General features: G+C 37.7%; 1 protein-coding gene across 3 annotated transcripts in view; it reads left to right on the top strand.

Moving 5' to 3' along the window:
- The window catches only part of exoc2 (exocyst complex component 2), a 287,207-nt gene that overhangs the window by 227,799 nt on the left and 40,025 nt on the right, over window positions 1-19,383 (top strand). For 2 of the 3 annotated variants that reach the window (XM_069909660.1, XM_069909652.1), the window contains exon 23: window positions 913-1,054. In XM_069909660.1, coding sequence (XP_069765761.1) covers window positions 913-1,054 — 142 coding nt within the window. Of the gene's footprint in view, window positions 1-912; window positions 1,055-3,823; window positions 4,094-19,383 lie in introns of those variants that run through there. The other variant, XM_069909669.1, reaches the window with a different exon arrangement.

Genomic DNA, 19,383 nt, shown 5'->3' with positions numbered 1-19,383 from the left:
ACACATTACATACTCGTGCTCTTGGAATTAGAAGGGGGTAATTTGGGTTAGTATAGAGTATAGTATGAGAATAAACTTGTTAAAGTTTGATTCTATTTTCATGTTTGAAGTTGATTAAAAATAACTTTTGTTTTGAAAGCCACTTGTCTTGGTGAATGTCTATTGCTGCTGGGTTTTGGGGTCCTTTAGACTCATAACAATGCTCATTTTTATTGTAGTATATTTTTTGATTATTAGTAATGCAATTAATTAATATTTATTAAAAACATAACTAAGGCGATGACAAGGGTGCACAGGTTCATGTTGATTAAATTGGTATGAATAAAAATGACATTAAAATTAATCATTAAAATTAATCATTATAAAACATCTGTTTTGTAGTAACCAGCCTCGTGGAAAAAAATACTTCCATTGTGTACTTTTAAGTTCTTTGTTTTAAATATTATTTGTTCAACTTAAAGTATGGAACCATGTAAGGTCTTTCACTGCTCTTTTTTAATTATTCCTACCTACAATTATAATTTCTCTGAAACATTCAAAGTGGTTAAAAATTTCAAACTGGCCGAATACAAGAGACTGCAGGTTCTGGGAGCTGAAGCAAACTGCAATCTGTTGAAGGAACTGTGGAGGTTGGGTGGGGGGGTTGGGGGGTTTGGTGGAGTGGGGAAGGTTTTTGATGGCAATGGAGTTGTTGACATTTTGGCTTGTGAAGTTGCATTAGGACTGAGAATGAGGAGCAATAGCTGCTAATAAAGAGAGGGGCGAGAGAGTCATCACAGGTATTGACCAGGCAGCTATTTTCTCACTGACCTGTGTTCCTTTCCAGTAACATAGCAGAATGTATTTCTAAGTTTTTTTTGTACTTTTATTTTTTTGAAAAAATTCTGATGTTCTGGAATATGATATTTGCAGGTTAGCATTGATACTGTGAAAAATCTGGATCAGAGGCTCTTCGAAACCTATATTGAATTAAAATCAGATCCAATTGTTGGCTCTCTAGAGCCTGGCATTTATGCAGGATATTTTGACTGGAAGGACTGTCTTGCACCTACAGGTATGATGTATTTTATTATACCACATGTGAAAAAATACTTTTTAAAAATCTTAATATAATGTCTACTCTTGATTAACCTTGGTACAGTGCATGGATATTCAGGTATATTGCTCCAGATTGAATTCCAACATATTGTTTAATGACATTCTGTATTTCTTAGGCAAAACCTTTATTAAGTAGTGTGCAAATTGCTATACCACTGTCAAGATTACCAGCCTAATGTTTACAGTTTGTGCAGAATGTCTCTGTTAAATTTAATGCAGGCATTAACTCTATTAAACTTAACTAGTTTAGTACCTTTAAAATAATAGTCAGATGTAAGAATTCGTCAAGCATCTATTGAGTAGTTATGGCAGGTGTCATGTATTTGCATAAGTCATGCTAACTTCTATGGAATCAAATTTGAAAAATGCCCATATTATGAGTGTGAGATTTCAAAATAGTTTTGTCTTTCCGATTAGTAGAATGTTTGTCTCTGAATCAGTATTTAATCATGCAGGTCAATAATCCTTTTCCTCGCTTTCCCTTCCTCTAAAATTTAGGGATTTATTTATCCCATGGGTGATTTCTAAATTCATGCTGACAGTTGTGGTACACACTCTGAAGACGTTTGATGGAGTAACAGAGAGATTTGATAAGGAAGTTGTTGCTGATGTGTATATCAATTAAAAAAAATAAAGCTAGTAGAACAGAATGGGGAAATGATGGCAGGTAAAGTTTATTGCAGAGTACAGTAAATCACTGTAGTTGGAAGAATGATGAAAGGTAGTATCTAAATGGTTGACTTTTAAAGGATGCAGAAACCTAAGACCTTCTGGTCAAAATTCCATGCACATATTATAAATATGCAGTTATCTTTCATCATTTCATTGTATTTGATCCCTGGAAAAATCATAAATTAAATTGGTCAGTTGTTAATATTAAGTGCAACATTTTCTTTCACAGAATGTCTGGCTCAATTTTTGAATATATTTGATTTTGTACAGAATTGTTTTTAAGAAAACATAACATTGCATTTGAAATGAATATAGAAAATAATAATCATGTGGAAGGGGAAGTCAAACTTTGATTTGTATAATTAATTGAATAATATCTTCTCGGCAGTTGAGAAGAAAAATGAATTCATATCTACTGTGTACTGAATGCTGAATAATAGGTTTCAATCTCTTTTGCTGACAAATAACTCAATGGCACATTCTGCTCTACTTCTCAGAATTTCTTCAGGCTATCTTCCTTTGATAGCTGATTTTCTTTCTGCACCTATCTACTTGAAATGTTGCCTTGAATAAGATTCCACATAACTGTGGTCCACTCATTCTGAAAGAGGAAATTACTGGAAATGTGTCACAGTGTGTGGGAGTCTATTTACAGAAAGGGTGTCCATAATTTAAAATTGAATTAATGTCCTCTAGTGGTTGAAATTGAAACCACATCTCAGTAAACTGCCTTATCACATTAACGACCATGCAGAAACCAGGGGAGATTTAGAAGGATCTTGTGCATGTTTGAGTTGTATTTTATTATTACTGTCAGTTCTCATGCTGTCTTCCTCACTATTTCCTATAATTGGTTGTTATAATGGGGGAAAAAAAAGCATTGTTTAGCATCTTGACTGAGCGAGAAAGTATTTTATTTAATTAATAAATTTGAATCCATGATCACTGCTGCTGAAGTCTGGGTGGCCTTTTGTGGGTGAACCCGCAGAAAGCGATTGGCCCTGAGAGAGTACTGGGATGTGTCCTGGGTACATATGTATATCAATTGGTGGATGTATTCACCAACATCTTTAATCTCTCCCTAGATTAGGCCAAGGATCCCACTTGCTTCAAGAAGGCTTGCTGGGATAAAGACAAAGATGTTGAATATATAAAAGCCAGAGAAAGTCAGACATTTGAACTACAAAGAAGTTAAAAGATATGGTTTTGAGGCACAGATCTGATTAGCCATGATCTTATGGGGTAGATACAGGGAGCAGATTGGCCTATTCTGTTCCTATTTCTTTGGTCTTTATGATCTTCCCATTCTTAATGTTTGTGGGTTCCGTGTCTTGTCTACACTGAATGCAAATATATTTATCCTGATTTTTCATCTAGTTTTTGCCAAAAGAACTATTTTTTTTTCCTAGTTTATGAAAACTCTTCTTAATTATGAAAATTGGTAAACTTGGTACAATCTTAGTTTCTCCCAATCTCTTGGTCATCACTGGTATCATTCTGCTAATTTTCTCTGTAATCTCTGCACTTTCTATAGATACTGAGAATAAATTTTGGAAATCAACTTAAATGCCTGAGTTATTAATTATTGCATTTTATGTAATGTGTACATTACAGAAATGTAGAGATCAATGTGTATATCCATTTGACTGAGGACCACTGATGAGTTAAATATTTAGCTGTGGATTTTGGGATGTTGCCCAAAGGTTTCCAATTTTTGCATAAAATGAAGTATTATGCAACAAGACAATAAATTTTCAATAAAGCAGTGTAGTCTCTAAACGCAGTTGACTCTTTGTTATTTTATGAAATGATAGAAATTACTGGGAAGTTGAGTAAATATAAAAATGTGTTAACTGTGCTCTCCATTAAGTTTTTGTGAAACAAAATTGAACAGCTTGCAGAGAGAAAGAGATGTACCCCGAGTTTATTTTCACAAATTGTTGACAATATGAAACCTACTGAGAGTTCCTTTTCATCACAATACCTCCATTTGTCAATAAATGCTGTGTAACATGTTTAGTTAAACTATCTATCTGAATTATTCCTCATGCAGCCCTTTATAGCTGGTAACGAATGTTGCAGAAGACCGTGTTAATAACAATCAATCTTGAACACTCAGAAGTGAACCAGTGAAGATGGAGAGTTTCATTCCACAAGTAATGAATTGTCAAGAGTGATTTTAGCTTTTGATTTCTGTTACCAGTAACTTTATGCCAGCGTTGCTATTCATTCCCTAGTATTAGAAGTCAATACTTTCTAAAGTTGGTTACGAGTAATTTGTTTTCTTTGGATGTGGTGTACATTACATAAAAAGAGACCAAGTATAGTTGCTTGGTTGGGAATATTGGTGTAAGTGACAGAGGAGTGATTATTAAAATGTTCCCATTACATATCTAATAACTGTTTCCTTATTTTAAGAATGTACCAATATTTATATAAAAACAAATTACTGGAAAAGCTCAGTAGGACAAGCAGCATCTATGGCAAGCAAAGCAAAGATAATGTTTCAGGTGAGAGACTCTCCATCACGACTACAAAGATAGAAAAGAGGAGTGGTTAAGACAAAGAGAGTGTACAAAGTGAAACATGAAAGTCTGCAGATGCTCTGATCATAGTGAAAACACAGAACTGCTGGAGGAACTCAACAGGTCTCATCTTGTTTTAAAAAAATCCCTTTAACAAAGGGAAGGTATGATTGGAGAGACCAAGTCAGATGCATTAAAGGGGCATATTGAGGGAAATTATGCTTCCTTGTCAGTGTTATGCTTTGCTAATTGTTATAGTCACCACCTACGGCTCCTAGAACGCTTCCACCAGCGTTGTCTCCGCTCCATCCTCAACATCCATTGGAGCGCTCACACCCCTAATGTCGAGGTACTCGAGATGGCAGAGGTCGACAGCATCGAGTCCACGCTGCTGAAGATCCAGCTGCGCTGGATGGGTCACGTCTCCAGAATGGAGGACCATCGCCTTCCCAAGATCGTATTATATGGCGAGCTCTCCACTGGCCACCGTGACAGAGGTGCACCAAAGAAAAGGTACAAGGACTGCCTAAAGAAATCTCTTGGTGCCTGCCACATTGACCACCGCCAGTGGGCTGATAACGCCTCAAACCGTGCATCTTGGCGCCTCACAGTTTGGCGGGCAGCAGCCTCCTTTGAAGAAGACCGCAGAGCCCACCTCTCTGACAAAAGGCAAAGGAGGAAAAACCCAACACCCAACCCCAACCAACCAATTTTCCCTTGCAACCGCTGCAATCGTGTCTGCCTGTCCCGCATCGGACTGGTCAGCCACAAACGAGCCTGCAGCTGACGTGGACTTTTTACCCCCTCCATAAATCTTCGTCCGCGAAGCCAAGCCAAAGAAGCAAAGAAAGAATAGTCAGGATAATGTGAACTATTTTGTAACCACATAAGAATATACCTTTCTCACAGCAGATCTAACACGATCAAAAATCTTTAGCAAGTTAGATGATAAGAATGGATACTGGAATGTGAAACTAGATGAGGAATCAACACTACTAACTACATTCAATTCTTCATTTGGTCATTACAAGTTCCTGTGACTACCTTTCGGCCTAAAGGTAAGCCAGCTTGTGTTCCAACAGAAGATCGATGAGACCTACAGAGAGTGCAAAGATGCAGTTGACGTCGTGGACGACCTGCAGGTTTTTGGAAGAGATGGAAAAGCTCATGATCTACATCTACGTGAGCTAATGGAGAGAACAAGAGGAGCTGGAATTAAACTTAATGCAGCCAAATGAATTATAAAAGAGAAGGAATGTCAATTCTTTGGAATGGTGTACACTCCTGATGGGGTAAAGCCAAGCCCAGAGAAGGTTAAAGCCATTACCAAGATAGAGCACCAAAAGGACAAAGAAGAATTCAGGTTTCCTTGGGTTGGTCCATTGCATGAGTTCCTTCATACCACATATGTCAGACTTCACAGCAAACATCAGAGAGTTGCTAAAGGAAGACGTGGCATTTCAGTGGTCAAGTTCAAAGAAATAATATGCAGAGAAGTGGAGTTGAGATACTGTGATAGAGAGAAAGCCCTCACTCTGCAAGTAGATGCATCATTAGTACAAGAAGTAAAACCAATAGATTTTGCCCTAAAAGCACTAACAACAGCGAAGACCAGATATGCCAGTATTGAGAGAGAGCTGTTGGCGATCATATACAGATGCAAGAAGTTTCACGTTTCTGTATGGAAGAAAGTTTATAATGGAAAGTGATCATCGCCCACTGGAACACATCCAGAGAAAGAACCTAAACAAGGCACCAGCTAGACTGCAGAGATTACTTCTATGACTACAATGCTACGACTTTGACTTAAAATACATACCAGGCAAAGAGATGGTGCTTGATAATACCTTGTCATGACTTTCCCTGAATGAAAAATATGAAATGGAAGACATGGGATCAAGGGGCATCATCTCATCAGTGAAGAGACCACAACTACTGATACCAAAACATCAACACAGCAGTTGTCAGGTGAAGCACAACAAGCTACATCATCTACATATGTACCAGCAACACAAAGACCAACGGTCACAGCCAAATCCACAAGATGGCGAAGAACATACTGCTGCTAGTGTGATATCGACAAGAACTATTTAAAAATAGTTGTGTAAATAAACTGGTCTACAAGTTCAGTTACTTAAGTTGCACTAGAAAGAAAGTGATAAAGAACACTAATTTTTTTCTTTATCTGGAGAAGGAGGGATGTTATATAGTCTGGATAATGTGAACTATTTTGTAACAGCATAAGAATACACCCTTCTCACTGTAGTAACTGTAGTGCACCACTGTGGGGCGTATGTATATGGATGTGTGTGAACAGTTTCCTGAGATGGTAGAAGGCATCAGTAAGTAGTCTCTTCTGTTATTTGCATCTGCACCCCTAAGTTATTTAAGAAGCCTCCCAGGTAACTCAGAGATATAACACTAATAATAGGGTTTTTCCTTTCATGTTAAGCTGCACTAATGGAGAGAGAAAAAATAACTGAGTCACATTTACAGATAAATGAATTATAATATAATTGCACAGATCTGGTTCAAGTAGAATAAGCGAGCTGCATCAAGTTGGAGAATTCAATAGAGTCTGGAAGATTGTAATGTACCCAGTTGGAAAATGAGGTGTTGTTCCTCAAACTTATGTCAGCCTTCATTATAACAAGAAGGCACAGAGAGATTGGTCAGAGTGAAAAGGAGAATTAAAGTTGTTGGCAACTGGAAGCTGCATCACTCTTGCAGACTGAAATATGGTTGCCCGGAAAGCATTCATCCAGACTGCATTTGCTACATGGGTGGAAGTTTTGAATGTCAAATGCAGTATACTACAGTGGAAGAGCAAGTGAATGTCTGCTTCACCTTTGGGACTCTTGATAGTGGGAATGGAAGAGGTGTTGGAGGAGAAAGTGCCATAGGACAGGGAGTGATAAATGGGGACAGAACAACAGACTGGAGTCATGAGGTAAAAATGCTGAACGAGGAGGAGGTGGATCTAGTTGTGGAATCATTTTGGAACTGGCAACATTTGCAAAGAATAATCCATTGAATGTGGAAGCTGCTGAATGGAAGGTGAGGACTAAGGGATCTCTGCCCTGACTTTATCAACTGTCAACAAAGAGTACAGACTTGAAACATTAACTGACCATTTCTGACCTACTGAGTCTTAGTGTTTCTTGATTCAAGGTGAGGGCAGGATGAGGTGGAAAATGACTGCAACACTTAAGGCATTTTCAGAGTCTGTACAAACCAGGGGCAATGCAATTGCAAAGTACCGGAAAAAGAGTAAGGATCAAAGAGTAAGAACAAAGAATGTTTCATATATCCCACAGAAAGACAGGCATAACTTGAGGACATACAGATAGTCATAGCATACCTTTGATGTGGAAAATGTGAGTGCTGTTGAAGGAAAGGTTGTTTAAAATGAAAAATAAATGAATATACTGCTGGAATGAATATACTACTCGGCATGCCCCTGTTACAGAGCCCTCGGACCCATACTTCGCTGCAAAATTGAGGGTTAGTGGGATGGTACATCATGTGCATGAACCATTTGGCACAAGCATAACATTTCAACAGATGCAAGTGGGAAGGAACTAGACCAGAAGCAAATTAATGGAATCAGGGTAGGAAAACAAATAAATTTTAGCCACGCTTGTGTACATTGGACAGAATGTAGAAATTGGCTCTTCAGGGCTAACACCACAAGGTCTGTGGCAGAAGATTTGTTGGGAAAATAAGGTCCTTAAAAATATGGGAGAGAGTATCCAGATGTTCAATGGTGGAGCTATGGTACAAAATGTGTCTGAGTATTGACAAATGCCCTCTATAAGGTAGAGGTCATTTCACCAGACAAAAAAAGCAAATTCTTATACTGTAACCAGACAACCAGACAAATTCTTATTCTGTATAAAAATGTAACATTTATGAATCTTGAAAGGTCAATGGTTACTGCTCAGGAAGGTTCTTGTCGGTTTTCAAAGAGGGATTTGTTGTTCGCTGAACACAAACTGAACCCTTCTATTCAGCCTCGTCAGTGTCTTGCTGAAGAAACTTGCCCCATCAGGGTTTTCCGATGATAACCTCTTTCTTTCAGGTCACCACAGAATTCCTTTTTCTTTCTCTTATTTCAAGTAAAACATTAGGCAGACCGGGCTAAACTAAGCACTCACAACCCATCTTCAAAATGGAGTTTTTCTACAAGCTTGCCAGCTTGTCCTGTTCCAGTCCCAGCTCTCTCTCTCTCAAGAAAAGCCTGTTTGACTCTCACTGCTTGCAAAACCACCTGACCCTCTTAGAACAGCAAACTGCACTCAGACAGCCTGCGGCTCCGACGAGTTCTTTCATCTGTTACTTTTCAATTAGTGAAGTCCTTTGGGCACTTTTCAAAGTTTTTGGAAAGGCTCTTGGAGCTGGAATGCCTGACTTGAGCAGAGCTCCAGTATTTTAAATGAGATCTTTCTTTGAAGTGTTTGTATGTAGCCTACACTAAAAACCGGCCCCACTTTATCTCCCAAACACACATCTATATACAATATAAAACAACATATTCTGTCACATCTGTCCTGGTGCCTCCATGTTGATGCAATCACAGGGAAGACTCACCAGCAGCTATACTTTGTGAGTTGTTTGAGGAGATACGGTATGTCACCAAAGACGCAAAAACTTCAACAAGTGTACTGCGGAGAGCATTCTGTCTGGTTGCATCACTGTCTGGTATGGAGGAATCAAATCTCAGGACAAGATTTTTTTTTAAATCCAGAGGGTTGTTTACTAGCCCTGCAACATCACTGGCACCAGACTTCATTCCATCGGGGACATCAACATGAGGCAGTGTCTTATAAAAGCAGCTTCTATCCTCAAAGCTTCTATTCTTCTATCACTCTGCTACCATCGGGGAAAAGGTACAGGAGCCTAATTAAAAGCACTCAGTGGCTCAATGAAACCTTCTTCCTTGCTGCCATCAGATTCCTGAATAATCAATAAACTAAAGGCACTGCCTTACTTTTCATGCACTACACCTTTTTTTAATAATTATTGTTGTAAGATGGTTTATAATATGGATATTTGCTCCATGACGCTGCTGCGAAACACAGAATTTCCTGGCGAGTTCGTGACAATAAATTCTGAATGTGTAACATTAAGATAAAAAGAGCATTTCTCAATAGTTCTAAGAATTTTGAAACCACTAATTAATAAAAACATTTCTATATGATATATTTGTATTAATTTATGCACAAATTTTTAGCATTACTAGTTCAGTGAAGATTTGTGTCTCATTTGGATTTAGATTTTTTGACCCTTAATTGATAATAACTGATAATGTAACTAAATGAATAAATAAAATACAATGGTTATGCTTCTTTAAAGAATGTACAGTAAAAACCTCTGGCATCCAACATCTATGGGGATTAGTAGATGCCAAAGTGTATTTTACAGTTGCTTGAGACTTTCTCTTACAAAGCCTAACTAATACACCTGCATTAAAAATCCCGACTCTACTTAAGTCGGGATGAGACGACACTTTAAGAGTTATGGTACACACAATTTATACTATGTATGGTTAAGATACTATATGAGAAGTACAAATTATGTCTCTTATAATTCAGCCCATGTATTGGATTAGTGTGTGTGTTATTTTTTTTTTAATTGAATGCAATAAAGATATTTTAAAAAGAAAAAAGAGTTACCCCCAAATGCAAGCGGCATCAACCAATTCTTCATCCTTGGGTGATGCTATTTTATTCAAACACAACTTAATTCAAACTTTATTCAAACAACTGCTACGAACAAAGCACAACCAAGGCACTCCGCTGGCTGAATACTTGCTCCCATCCGCACCAAAGGTTTATGTGTTACTAAAGGCAACTTTTAGTTTACAATTTTAAACCTGCGTATTTTTACCTTTTTTTTTTGCCAGTTGCTTGAATTCCAAATACCAGGGGTTTTACTGTAATTGGTTCAAGTATAACTGATAATTTTGAGGCATTTTTCTTATTATTCACACGTTATCATGAATCTCTCCAATGTAAGCAATAAATTAGCTACAGAATGAATACATTTATCTTGAGATTACTTTTATTTATTCTAATTTTATTGCAGGTAGATGTTGATTCTATCCAGTTGCAGTGCTCCCTCTCTTATTCATTAGACATTATTTCATTAATGGCCAGTATTGTCATATCTGGAAAGGAAAATAGAGATAATGTTTTGGTATACATTCTTGTCCTTGTGTCACTGATTGCTCGTCTTCAGGTTCCTGTACCTTTTCCCAATGGTAACAAGGCATGCCTTGGGTGGTAGGGGTCCTTGACAATAGAGGCTGCTTTTTTAAGACACTGCCTCTTTAGAAGTCTTCGTTGCACGCCAAGTTAACAATCCTCATGAGTTTTTTTCTTGTTTTTTCTTGTCCTGAGCATTGGCATCTGCCATGGCCAATTTCTCAAAGCATTTCATCACAGTAGATGTTAATGCTACTGGGCAATGCTCATTGAGGCAGCACACTCTGCTCTTTTTGGGGACCTGGATGATTGATGGTCTGAGAAACTCCAATTGCAGAAATTAGAGATTGAAAATGTGTTTGAACACTCCGCTAGTTGGTTGGCATAGATTTTCAGTGCCCTGCCAGATACCCGTCAAGGTCTGACACCTTGCAAGGGTTCACCCTCTTGAATTATATTCTTTCGTCAGTCTCAAACACAGATATCGTAGGATTTCTTGTAGGAACTGTTGGGCCCCCCTTCTCAAAGTGGGCATAGAATGTGTTCAGCTCATTGGGTAATAATGCATCACAGCCATCTATGGTGTTTGCCTTTGCTTTGTAGACTGTAATGGCCTGCACAGGTCTGTATCTGTCTCTAACTTCATCCAGAATTGCCACTTTGTTGCAGAGATGGCCTTCCACAGGTCATATTTGGACATCTTGTAGAGATCTTGATCCCCAGCTTTAAATACCCTTGATTTTGCCCTCAGCAGATTGCAAATTTTCTGATTCATCCAAGGCTTCTGGTTGGGGAATACCCAGTATATGTGTGTGGGCACATACACGTCTACACAGGTCTTGAAGACAGTGTCACATGTTGCATGTTCCTTCAACTCTAAGGATGAATTATTGAATATGTTCTAGTCCACCAATTCAAAGCAGTCCTGCAGAAGCTCCTCCATCTCACTCGATCATACTTTTGTCATCTTCACATCTGGTGCCACGGTCCTCAGTGTCTGCTTGTACGCCAGGAGTAGAAGTTCAGCCAGGTGATCAGACTTGCCAAAGTGCAATCATGGTATGGCTCGATAGATGTTCTTCTTGCTGGTGTAGTAGTGGTTGAGCGTATTGGTTCCCCTGGTCTCGCATATGACATGTTGGTGGTAGTTAGTTAAAGTCTTCTTCAGGTTGCCGATTGAAGTCTCCTACAGTCATGGCTGCTAATCACAGTTCTTAGTCCTCCCAGTGCTAGCCTGATATTAGCTTGTGGCAGAATGTACACTGTGACTAGGATGATGGCAATGGAATACTTCAGCAGGTAGAATGGATGGAACTTGATCACCAGATGTTTCAGTTTATCAATCCAGATACAGGTAGATAAAAGCAAAATAATGATATCTCTCCATGAAATTAAATAGAAAAGTATATGACTGAAAAACTCTGAGCTAATCACTGTAACTTTTTACAAATTCCCACCAGTTCTGCTTTTGATCAGAAGATGAGGCAATTCATCTGATAGCCCTCTACTGATTAGTCCTCTATCTCAATGGTCTATTTGCATTCTCTCCGCATACTCAAAATACATTTTGGGGATCCAGAAATCTATCTCCTTCTTAAACCTATTCAGTGACTTTGACTCTTATCCTTCTGTGGTAGAGAATAACATAATTCTGAGTGAAGAAATTTCTCCTCAGCTCAGTCCTACATATTGTGCCAGTATTCTGAGACTAAATCTTTGTCTCGATACTTACCACCTCCTCCTATCAGGAACCATCCTCACTGCATCTAGTCCTTCAGACTTCTGTACTTTGCAGTGAGATCATCTCTCATTCCTCTAAACTCTCGTGAATACTGGCCTAGATGGGGGGGCGTGGCAAGATGGCATAGAGGGCAGACGTGCAATCCTACTCCTCCTCAGCCAGTTTTTTAAGCACCCGTCTTTAAACTTTATCTAAGTGAATAAAAGGTTTTTTTTTATTTTTGGGAACATTACTGGGTCACAATGGCAACTAATGTTAAAAAAATGAAAGCTCAATTACAGAAGAAACTACTTTTAAAAGTGCTGGAGAATTGAGGCCTACCTGTCCAGTTGAAGCCACGGAATTGTTGTTTGGAACCTCCAAGGCACAGGGAACTCCTGCCAGCTAAGTATTACACCGGCGCCGACCTTGTCTCCACAAGATGGTGCTGGCATGTTGATGAGCTCGGCCGGACTTGATTCGCATGTTCGCGATGTCGGACGCTGGGCGACCCAGCTGAGGGAAGGGCCCTTCTGCCCGAGCTGCCGTCGGGTGAACCCAGGACAAGTAGAATGGCGTTGGAAACTGCCTCTGCATGGTCCTTGGCCTTGCCGGGCATGTGCAGTGCCTCCAGGTTCCGTGAACTGTTGGACCGTGTGTGGGCTGTGGGGGGGCCCAAGCGGTGGCGTTCCGACTCCACCGTCGGGTGTGCAAACCTGCAGCCGCACTGAGAAGGGCCCGACAACTTTGGAAGAAGAAGAGGACATACCTTAAACGAGCAGTTCACAGGAACAATTGGAGGTGGAGTCTACAGAAGGTAGGCCTGAAGATGTGGAACTGGAACCTGGAATGGGGTCTGTACAGTTTTGGAAGGGATTGCTTATCATATGGACAATATGTGTAAACAAATGACTCAAGGATTTTTGGATGTGACAACTAAAATATCTAATATTTTTGAAGATATATCTACACTTAAGAGGGATGTCAGTAAATGTATTAAATCGATGGATACAGTGCAAGAAATTTTTTTTAAAAATTGAAACAGCTTTTTCTGAATGTAAAATTCAAGTTGTACGTAATAAGGAAAAAAATAGAGAAAGTGGAAGATTTGTTTGTGGATTGGGGAATCCAGAAGAAAAACTTACTGAAAAAAACTGATTCATTGGAAAATCAAAGTTGGAGAAACAATGTGAAAATTGTGGGTCTTGCAGAAGACACTGAAGGGTCTGATCCAATAAAATATTTCAAGAATTGGATTCCCGAGGTGTTGGGCAAAGAGTTTTTTTTCAGAAGGTTTAATATTGGAGAGGGCACATAGAGTGTTACGAAAGAAACCGTTACTGGGACCACCGCCAAGAGCGGTGTTAGTTTGGTGCCTGAACTATCAAGACAGAGAAATGATATTACGGTGGGTGGGACAGAAGGCCCGACAAAGTCAATCTCCTATGATGATTCAAAATAACAGAGTATTTTTTTTTTTTCACACCATAAATCACATTAGCCATGATATACACTATTTCTTTTTCACACATATACAGTGACTTTTTCTCCTCCCCCCACTTTCCTCCCAAACCACCCCCCCACCCCCCCCTCTCATCCATTTTAGGTATACAATCTAGGTTGCATTAAGCCAGTCAGACAATGTTGTCATTCAACAAAATTACACCAGAAATTCTACTGAGTCCATTCTTTTCTTTCCTTCTCCTTCCATCCACTTAGGTACTGTTTGTCCCCGGTAGGTTTTCGCTATTGTATTTAATGTAAGGCTCCTATACTTGCTCGAATATTTCAATATTATTTCTTAACCTATCTGTTATTTTTTCTAATGGAATACATTTATTCATTTAAATTTAGTAGTTTCTTCCTTTTAATTTGGTTATGTATTCCATTAATATTTAAAGACATATAGTTCAGCGTAGCCCTTTTATATTTTGTTTATCTTCTCTTTCCGTTTTTCCATCATTACCTTTCCTCCTTTTCCATTTCTGTTTTCTTATTTTCAACTCTTTATAAGACAACATTCCTACAACATCTAACATTTTCCTTATTCTCCTATTTCTATCTTATTTATCCCCAATCTCCACTTCACCTCCTGAGTTGTCCTTTATCCCTTGTCGGACAACCACATCTCCCCTCTCCATTTGGATTTGCGAATCCACTCGCAAGCGTCCACTGATTTTGCAGTGACCGCTATTTCCCCCCACCCCGCCTCCCCCAGAAAAGATTTCACTTTTCATATGTCACAAAGGTCCCTCTTTTAATTCCCTCCTTATTCTCTCTATTCCATTACCTTCCCTTATTAATTCTTGTCTATACTATCTATATTTTCCTCTAAGTACAGATACATTCATGTATGCTCATTGTCTCTATTCACTCTTATACCTCTTTACCTGCATACATATCAATCGTGATCATTTTTACTCTCATTACCCGTCTTCCTCCCTCAGTCTATTTTTGTAATTGTTCTGCAAATTTTCGTGCTTCTTCTGGATCCGAGAATAGTCTGTTTTGTTGTCCTGGAATAAATATTTTCAATACCGCTGGATGCTTTAGTATAAATTTATACCCTTTCTTCCATAAAATCGCCTTTGCTGTATTGAACTCTTTTCTCTTCTTTAGGAGTTCAAAACTTATATCTGGATAAATGAAGATTTTTTGCCCTTTATACTCCAGTGGTTTGTTGCCCTCTCTTACTTTTTCCATTGTCTTCTCCAGTACCTTTTCTCTTGTAGTATATCTTAGGAATTTTACTACAATAGATCTTGGTTTTTGTTGTGGTTGTGGTTTAGAGGCCAATACTCTATGTGCCCTTTCTATTTCCATTTCATGCTGTAGTTCTGGACATCCTAGGGTCTTAGGGATCCACTCTTTTATAAACTCCCTCATATTCTTGCCTTCTTCATCTTCCTTAAGGCCCACTATCTTTATGTTATTTCTTCTGTTATGGTTTTCCATTGTATCTATTTTTTGAGCTAGTAGTTCTTGTGTCTCTTTAGTTTTTTTATTAGATTCCTCCAATTTCTTTTTTAAGTCTTCTACCTCCATTTCTGCTGCTACTGCCCGCTCTTCCATCTTGTCCATTTTCTTTCCCATTTCTGTTAAGGTCATCTCCATTTTATTTATTTTCTCTTCTGTGTTGTTTATTCTTTTTCTTAAATCCTTAAATTCCTGTGTTTGCCATTCTTTAAATGACTCCATGTATCCTTTAATAAGAGCAAGTTTATCCTTTACCTTGCCTTTCTTTTCTTCTTCTATTTCTCTGTACTCTTCCTCTTCCTCTTCTTCTTCCTCTGGGTTGGCCATCTGTTGTTTCTTTGGTGCCCTTTCCTCCTCTTCTTTCTTGTTTCTATTGTCTTCTGTGGTCTCTTCTTGCTGCAGGTGTTCTGCAGCTGTCGTTGCCGGCTGTGGAGATCGACTCCCCAGCTGGTCCCCCCTCCCGTCGGTGTGTTTTTTTTCATTCGCATCGCGCATGCGCGGTTGCGCACTTTTACTCGGCTCTGCGAGCCATTTTTGTAGTCCATTATTTACCGACCTGAGGGAGCGGGTTTCTCTCTCCGCAGCGGGCCTCTTCGGACAGGTAAGGCCTTCACCTTTTTCCTCCTTTGTCTTCTCTTCCTCTCTTCTTACCGTTGCTTTCGATTTTTCTTTTTTTGTCGCCATCTTCTTTCCACCTTTATACTCACTTTTCTGTAACTTTTATTTCTGTGCCTTTGTGTTTTTCTTTGTTTTTCCCGACTTTTCTGGAGAGGGCTGGAGTTCACCGTCCGGCCACTACTCCATCACGTGACTCCTCCCCAATAACAGAGTATTTTTTAATGCAGATTTGAGTCAAGTAATTATTAGGCAACAACGGGAATTTAATTCGGCTAAAGAAGTACCGTGGCAATAGGGTTATAAATTTGCTTTTCGATATCCTGCTGTTAAAGGTCTTTTATGGTAACTTTCAATCTCAATTTTTTGAGAATGTTCATGATGCATTAATTTTTGCTAATTCATTACCGGATTTACGAGGACATGGAAGAGTTTCGCCACCGTCACCGAAAAAGAGGGCAAATGGAAATAGAAATGGGCAGAATGGGAAGAATGGGGAAAAAAATGGAAAGAAAAAGGTTTTAACACAAAGTTTTAATTGACATTGAAGATCCGGAACAATAATTGGGAATGGAGTCATTGGGTTGAATATATTTACAGTACTGGATTGTATTAATATGAATGATGTATTTCTGGCTGGGGGGGTGGATAGCACTGAAATCTTTGATAATCATCTGCCACTTGTGGGGTTTACCACACCCAGTTTTTTAGGGCGTTACTACATTTGGATAGTGTTTCTTTTAGTGGGGGGGGGAATAATTAAAACATTTTCTATATATTTTTTAAAAAATATATGTTTAGGGGAGGAAGAGTGGTTTTCATTTATTAGAAGGGGAGTGATATTTTGTAGCAAGTGACTATATTGTTAGTTTGTAAAGATGTCTAGTTTGAAATTTGCAACTTTTAAAGTTCAGAGGTTAAACAATCCGATTAAGTGAAAGCGAGTTTTGGCTTATATCAAGAAAATGAAAATTGATATTATCTTTTTACAAGAAACACATTTGTCTGAAAAAAAATATTTGAAATTGAAGAGAGAGATTGGGTTGGGCATGTGTTTTTTTTCTTCATTTAATTCTAAGGCAAGGGGTGTAGCAATTCTATTTCATAAGAATTTGTCTTTTGAGTTGCATACTATAGAAGGGAATGCTGGAAGGGTTTTAAAGGTGAATTGTAAAATTTTTACTGAATTTTGGACTTTGCTTAATATTTTTGCACCTAATGTCGATGATGAGTGTTTTATTTCGGATGCTTTTTTGTTATTAAATCAAGCTAATGAAAATATTTTAGTTGGGGAGATTTTAATTGTGTCTTGGATCCTTTGTTGGACAGATCCCCAAAATGTATAAAGAAATCAAAGATGGAAGGATTTAAATTTAGTGGATATTTGGAGAGGGGTTAATCCTACAGAGAATGATTTTTCTTTTTATTCGTCTCGACATGATTCATTTTCTAGAATGGATTTTTTTTTAGTATCGGCACATTTACAAGGAAGGATATCAGAGGCAGAATATAAAAGCAGGGTTATATCAGATCATTCTTTATTATTTTTTTTCTTATGTAAGTTCAGAAGTGGTACGTTCATCTTATAGATGGAGATTTAACACAATGTTGTTAAAAAACAGAGTTTTTTTTTAAAGAACAGATTACTTTTTTCTTGCCTGAAAATGCTAATTCAGTAAAAGTCGTTTTGTGTTATGGGATGCGTTAAAAGCTTATTTAAGAGGACAGATTATTAGTTATACCACTAAAGTTAAGAAACAGTATATGGTTGAAAGCTTTGATTTATAAAAGCAAATTGATGAATTGGAGAAGGAATTTCAGAAGGAAGTGACAGAAGATTTTTTAAAAAGTGGCTTTGACTAAATTGAAATTGTGTTATAATATATTGCAGACTTATCAATTTGAATGTTTAATTAATTGATCTAAGCAGTGATATTATGAGTTCGGTGAGAGGGCAAATAAAGTACTCGCATGGCAGTTGAAGAAGGAACAGGTTTCATGGATTATTAATGCTGTAAAAAAGAATTCAACAATTACCTATAAACCTCAGGAAATTAATGACCAGTTCTACTCATTTTATAAAAAAATTATATACTTCTGAGGGGAAAGACGATAATGGTTCTATTGATTCTTTTTTATCTAAGTTAACGTTATCACCATTAGAAGAGGATGGTGTTATGGATCTGGAAGCTCTGTTTACAGAATTAGAGATTAAGGCGGATATGTTGGAAATGACCAATGGGAAGTCACCAGGTGATGACGGGTTTTCGGTGGAATTTTATAAAATTTTTAATGAAGATTTATCTTCGGTGTTGGGGAGGTATTACAACAAATGACTGAGCAGTATGAGTTACCAGAATTTTGTTCCAGTGCTTTAATTACTGTAATCCCGAAAAAGGATAGAGATCCATTGAAAGTGTCTTCATATAGACCTATTTCTTTATTGAATGTTGATTATAAAATAATAGCAAAAATGTTAGCAAATTGACTTGCTAAGTATTTACCTAAATCGATACATGTTGATCAAATAGGTTTTATTAAAAATAGAAATGCTTCAGATAATATTCTTCAATTGATTAGTTTGGTCAATGCATATCGACAGCAGCCCAACCACCCAATAGTGGTTGCGCTTGATGCAGAAAAAGCCTTTGATAGGGTCGAATGGGATTTTTTATTTAAAGTACTGGAGGTTTAAATTTGGCCCTTTTTTTATTGGTTGGGTTAAAGCTTTATATTCGAATCCGACTGTTAGGGTGGTGACAAATGGTCAAGTTTCATCATCGTTTAAATTGACACATTCAACTCGACAAGGCTGTCCATTGTCACCAGTCCTGTTTATATTGGCTACTGAACCGTTAGCTCAAACAATAAAGCAGAATGAGCAGATAAGAGGAATGACAGTTATGGATGAAGAGTATAAGGTTAATTTGTTTGCAGATGATGTTTTGATATATTTAACAAACCCAGAACAATCATTGCCACATTTACGGGAATGTTTATTACAATATGGAACATTGGTTATAAAGTTAATTGGGATAAAAGTGAAATTTTACCAGTTGGAGAAGGAGATTATTCAGAGTATAAAAATATTATAAAATTAAAATGGTCTGATAACATTAAATATTTAGGAATAATTGTAAATACTGAGTATCAATCTTTCTATAAGTTAAATTATGTTCCATTATTAAAAAAGATTAAAGCAGATCTAATTAAGTGGAAAGATCTTCCATTAACTTTAATTGGTCGAGTTAATTGTATTGAGATGAATATCTTTCCTTCTATTCAATATTTATTTCAATCAATACTGTGTTCTCTTTCAAAGAGTTTCTTTCAGGATTTAAATAAAATAATGAGAGCATTTTTATGGAAAGGTAAACTACCACAGGTAGCATTAAATAAACTAACTTGGAAGTATGCGGTAGGTGGGCTTCAATTTACCTAATTTTCAAAATTATTATGAAGCATCCCAGTTGAAATTTATTAGTAGATTGATGGATTTGGACCAGGCCCCAAGTTGGGCTAAAGTTGAGATAGCCTGTATTCCTTTTTTTTTTTTTTTTTTTTTTTTTTT

The sequence above is a fragment of the Narcine bancroftii genome, chromosome 1, assembly GCF_036971445.1.
Source record: "Narcine bancroftii isolate sNarBan1 chromosome 1, sNarBan1.hap1, whole genome shotgun sequence".
Lineage (NCBI taxonomy): Eukaryota > Metazoa > Chordata > Chondrichthyes > Torpediniformes > Narcinidae > Narcine > Narcine bancroftii.
Note: the sequence above shows the minus strand (reverse complement) of the source record. Positions and strands in the feature narration are given on the sequence as shown.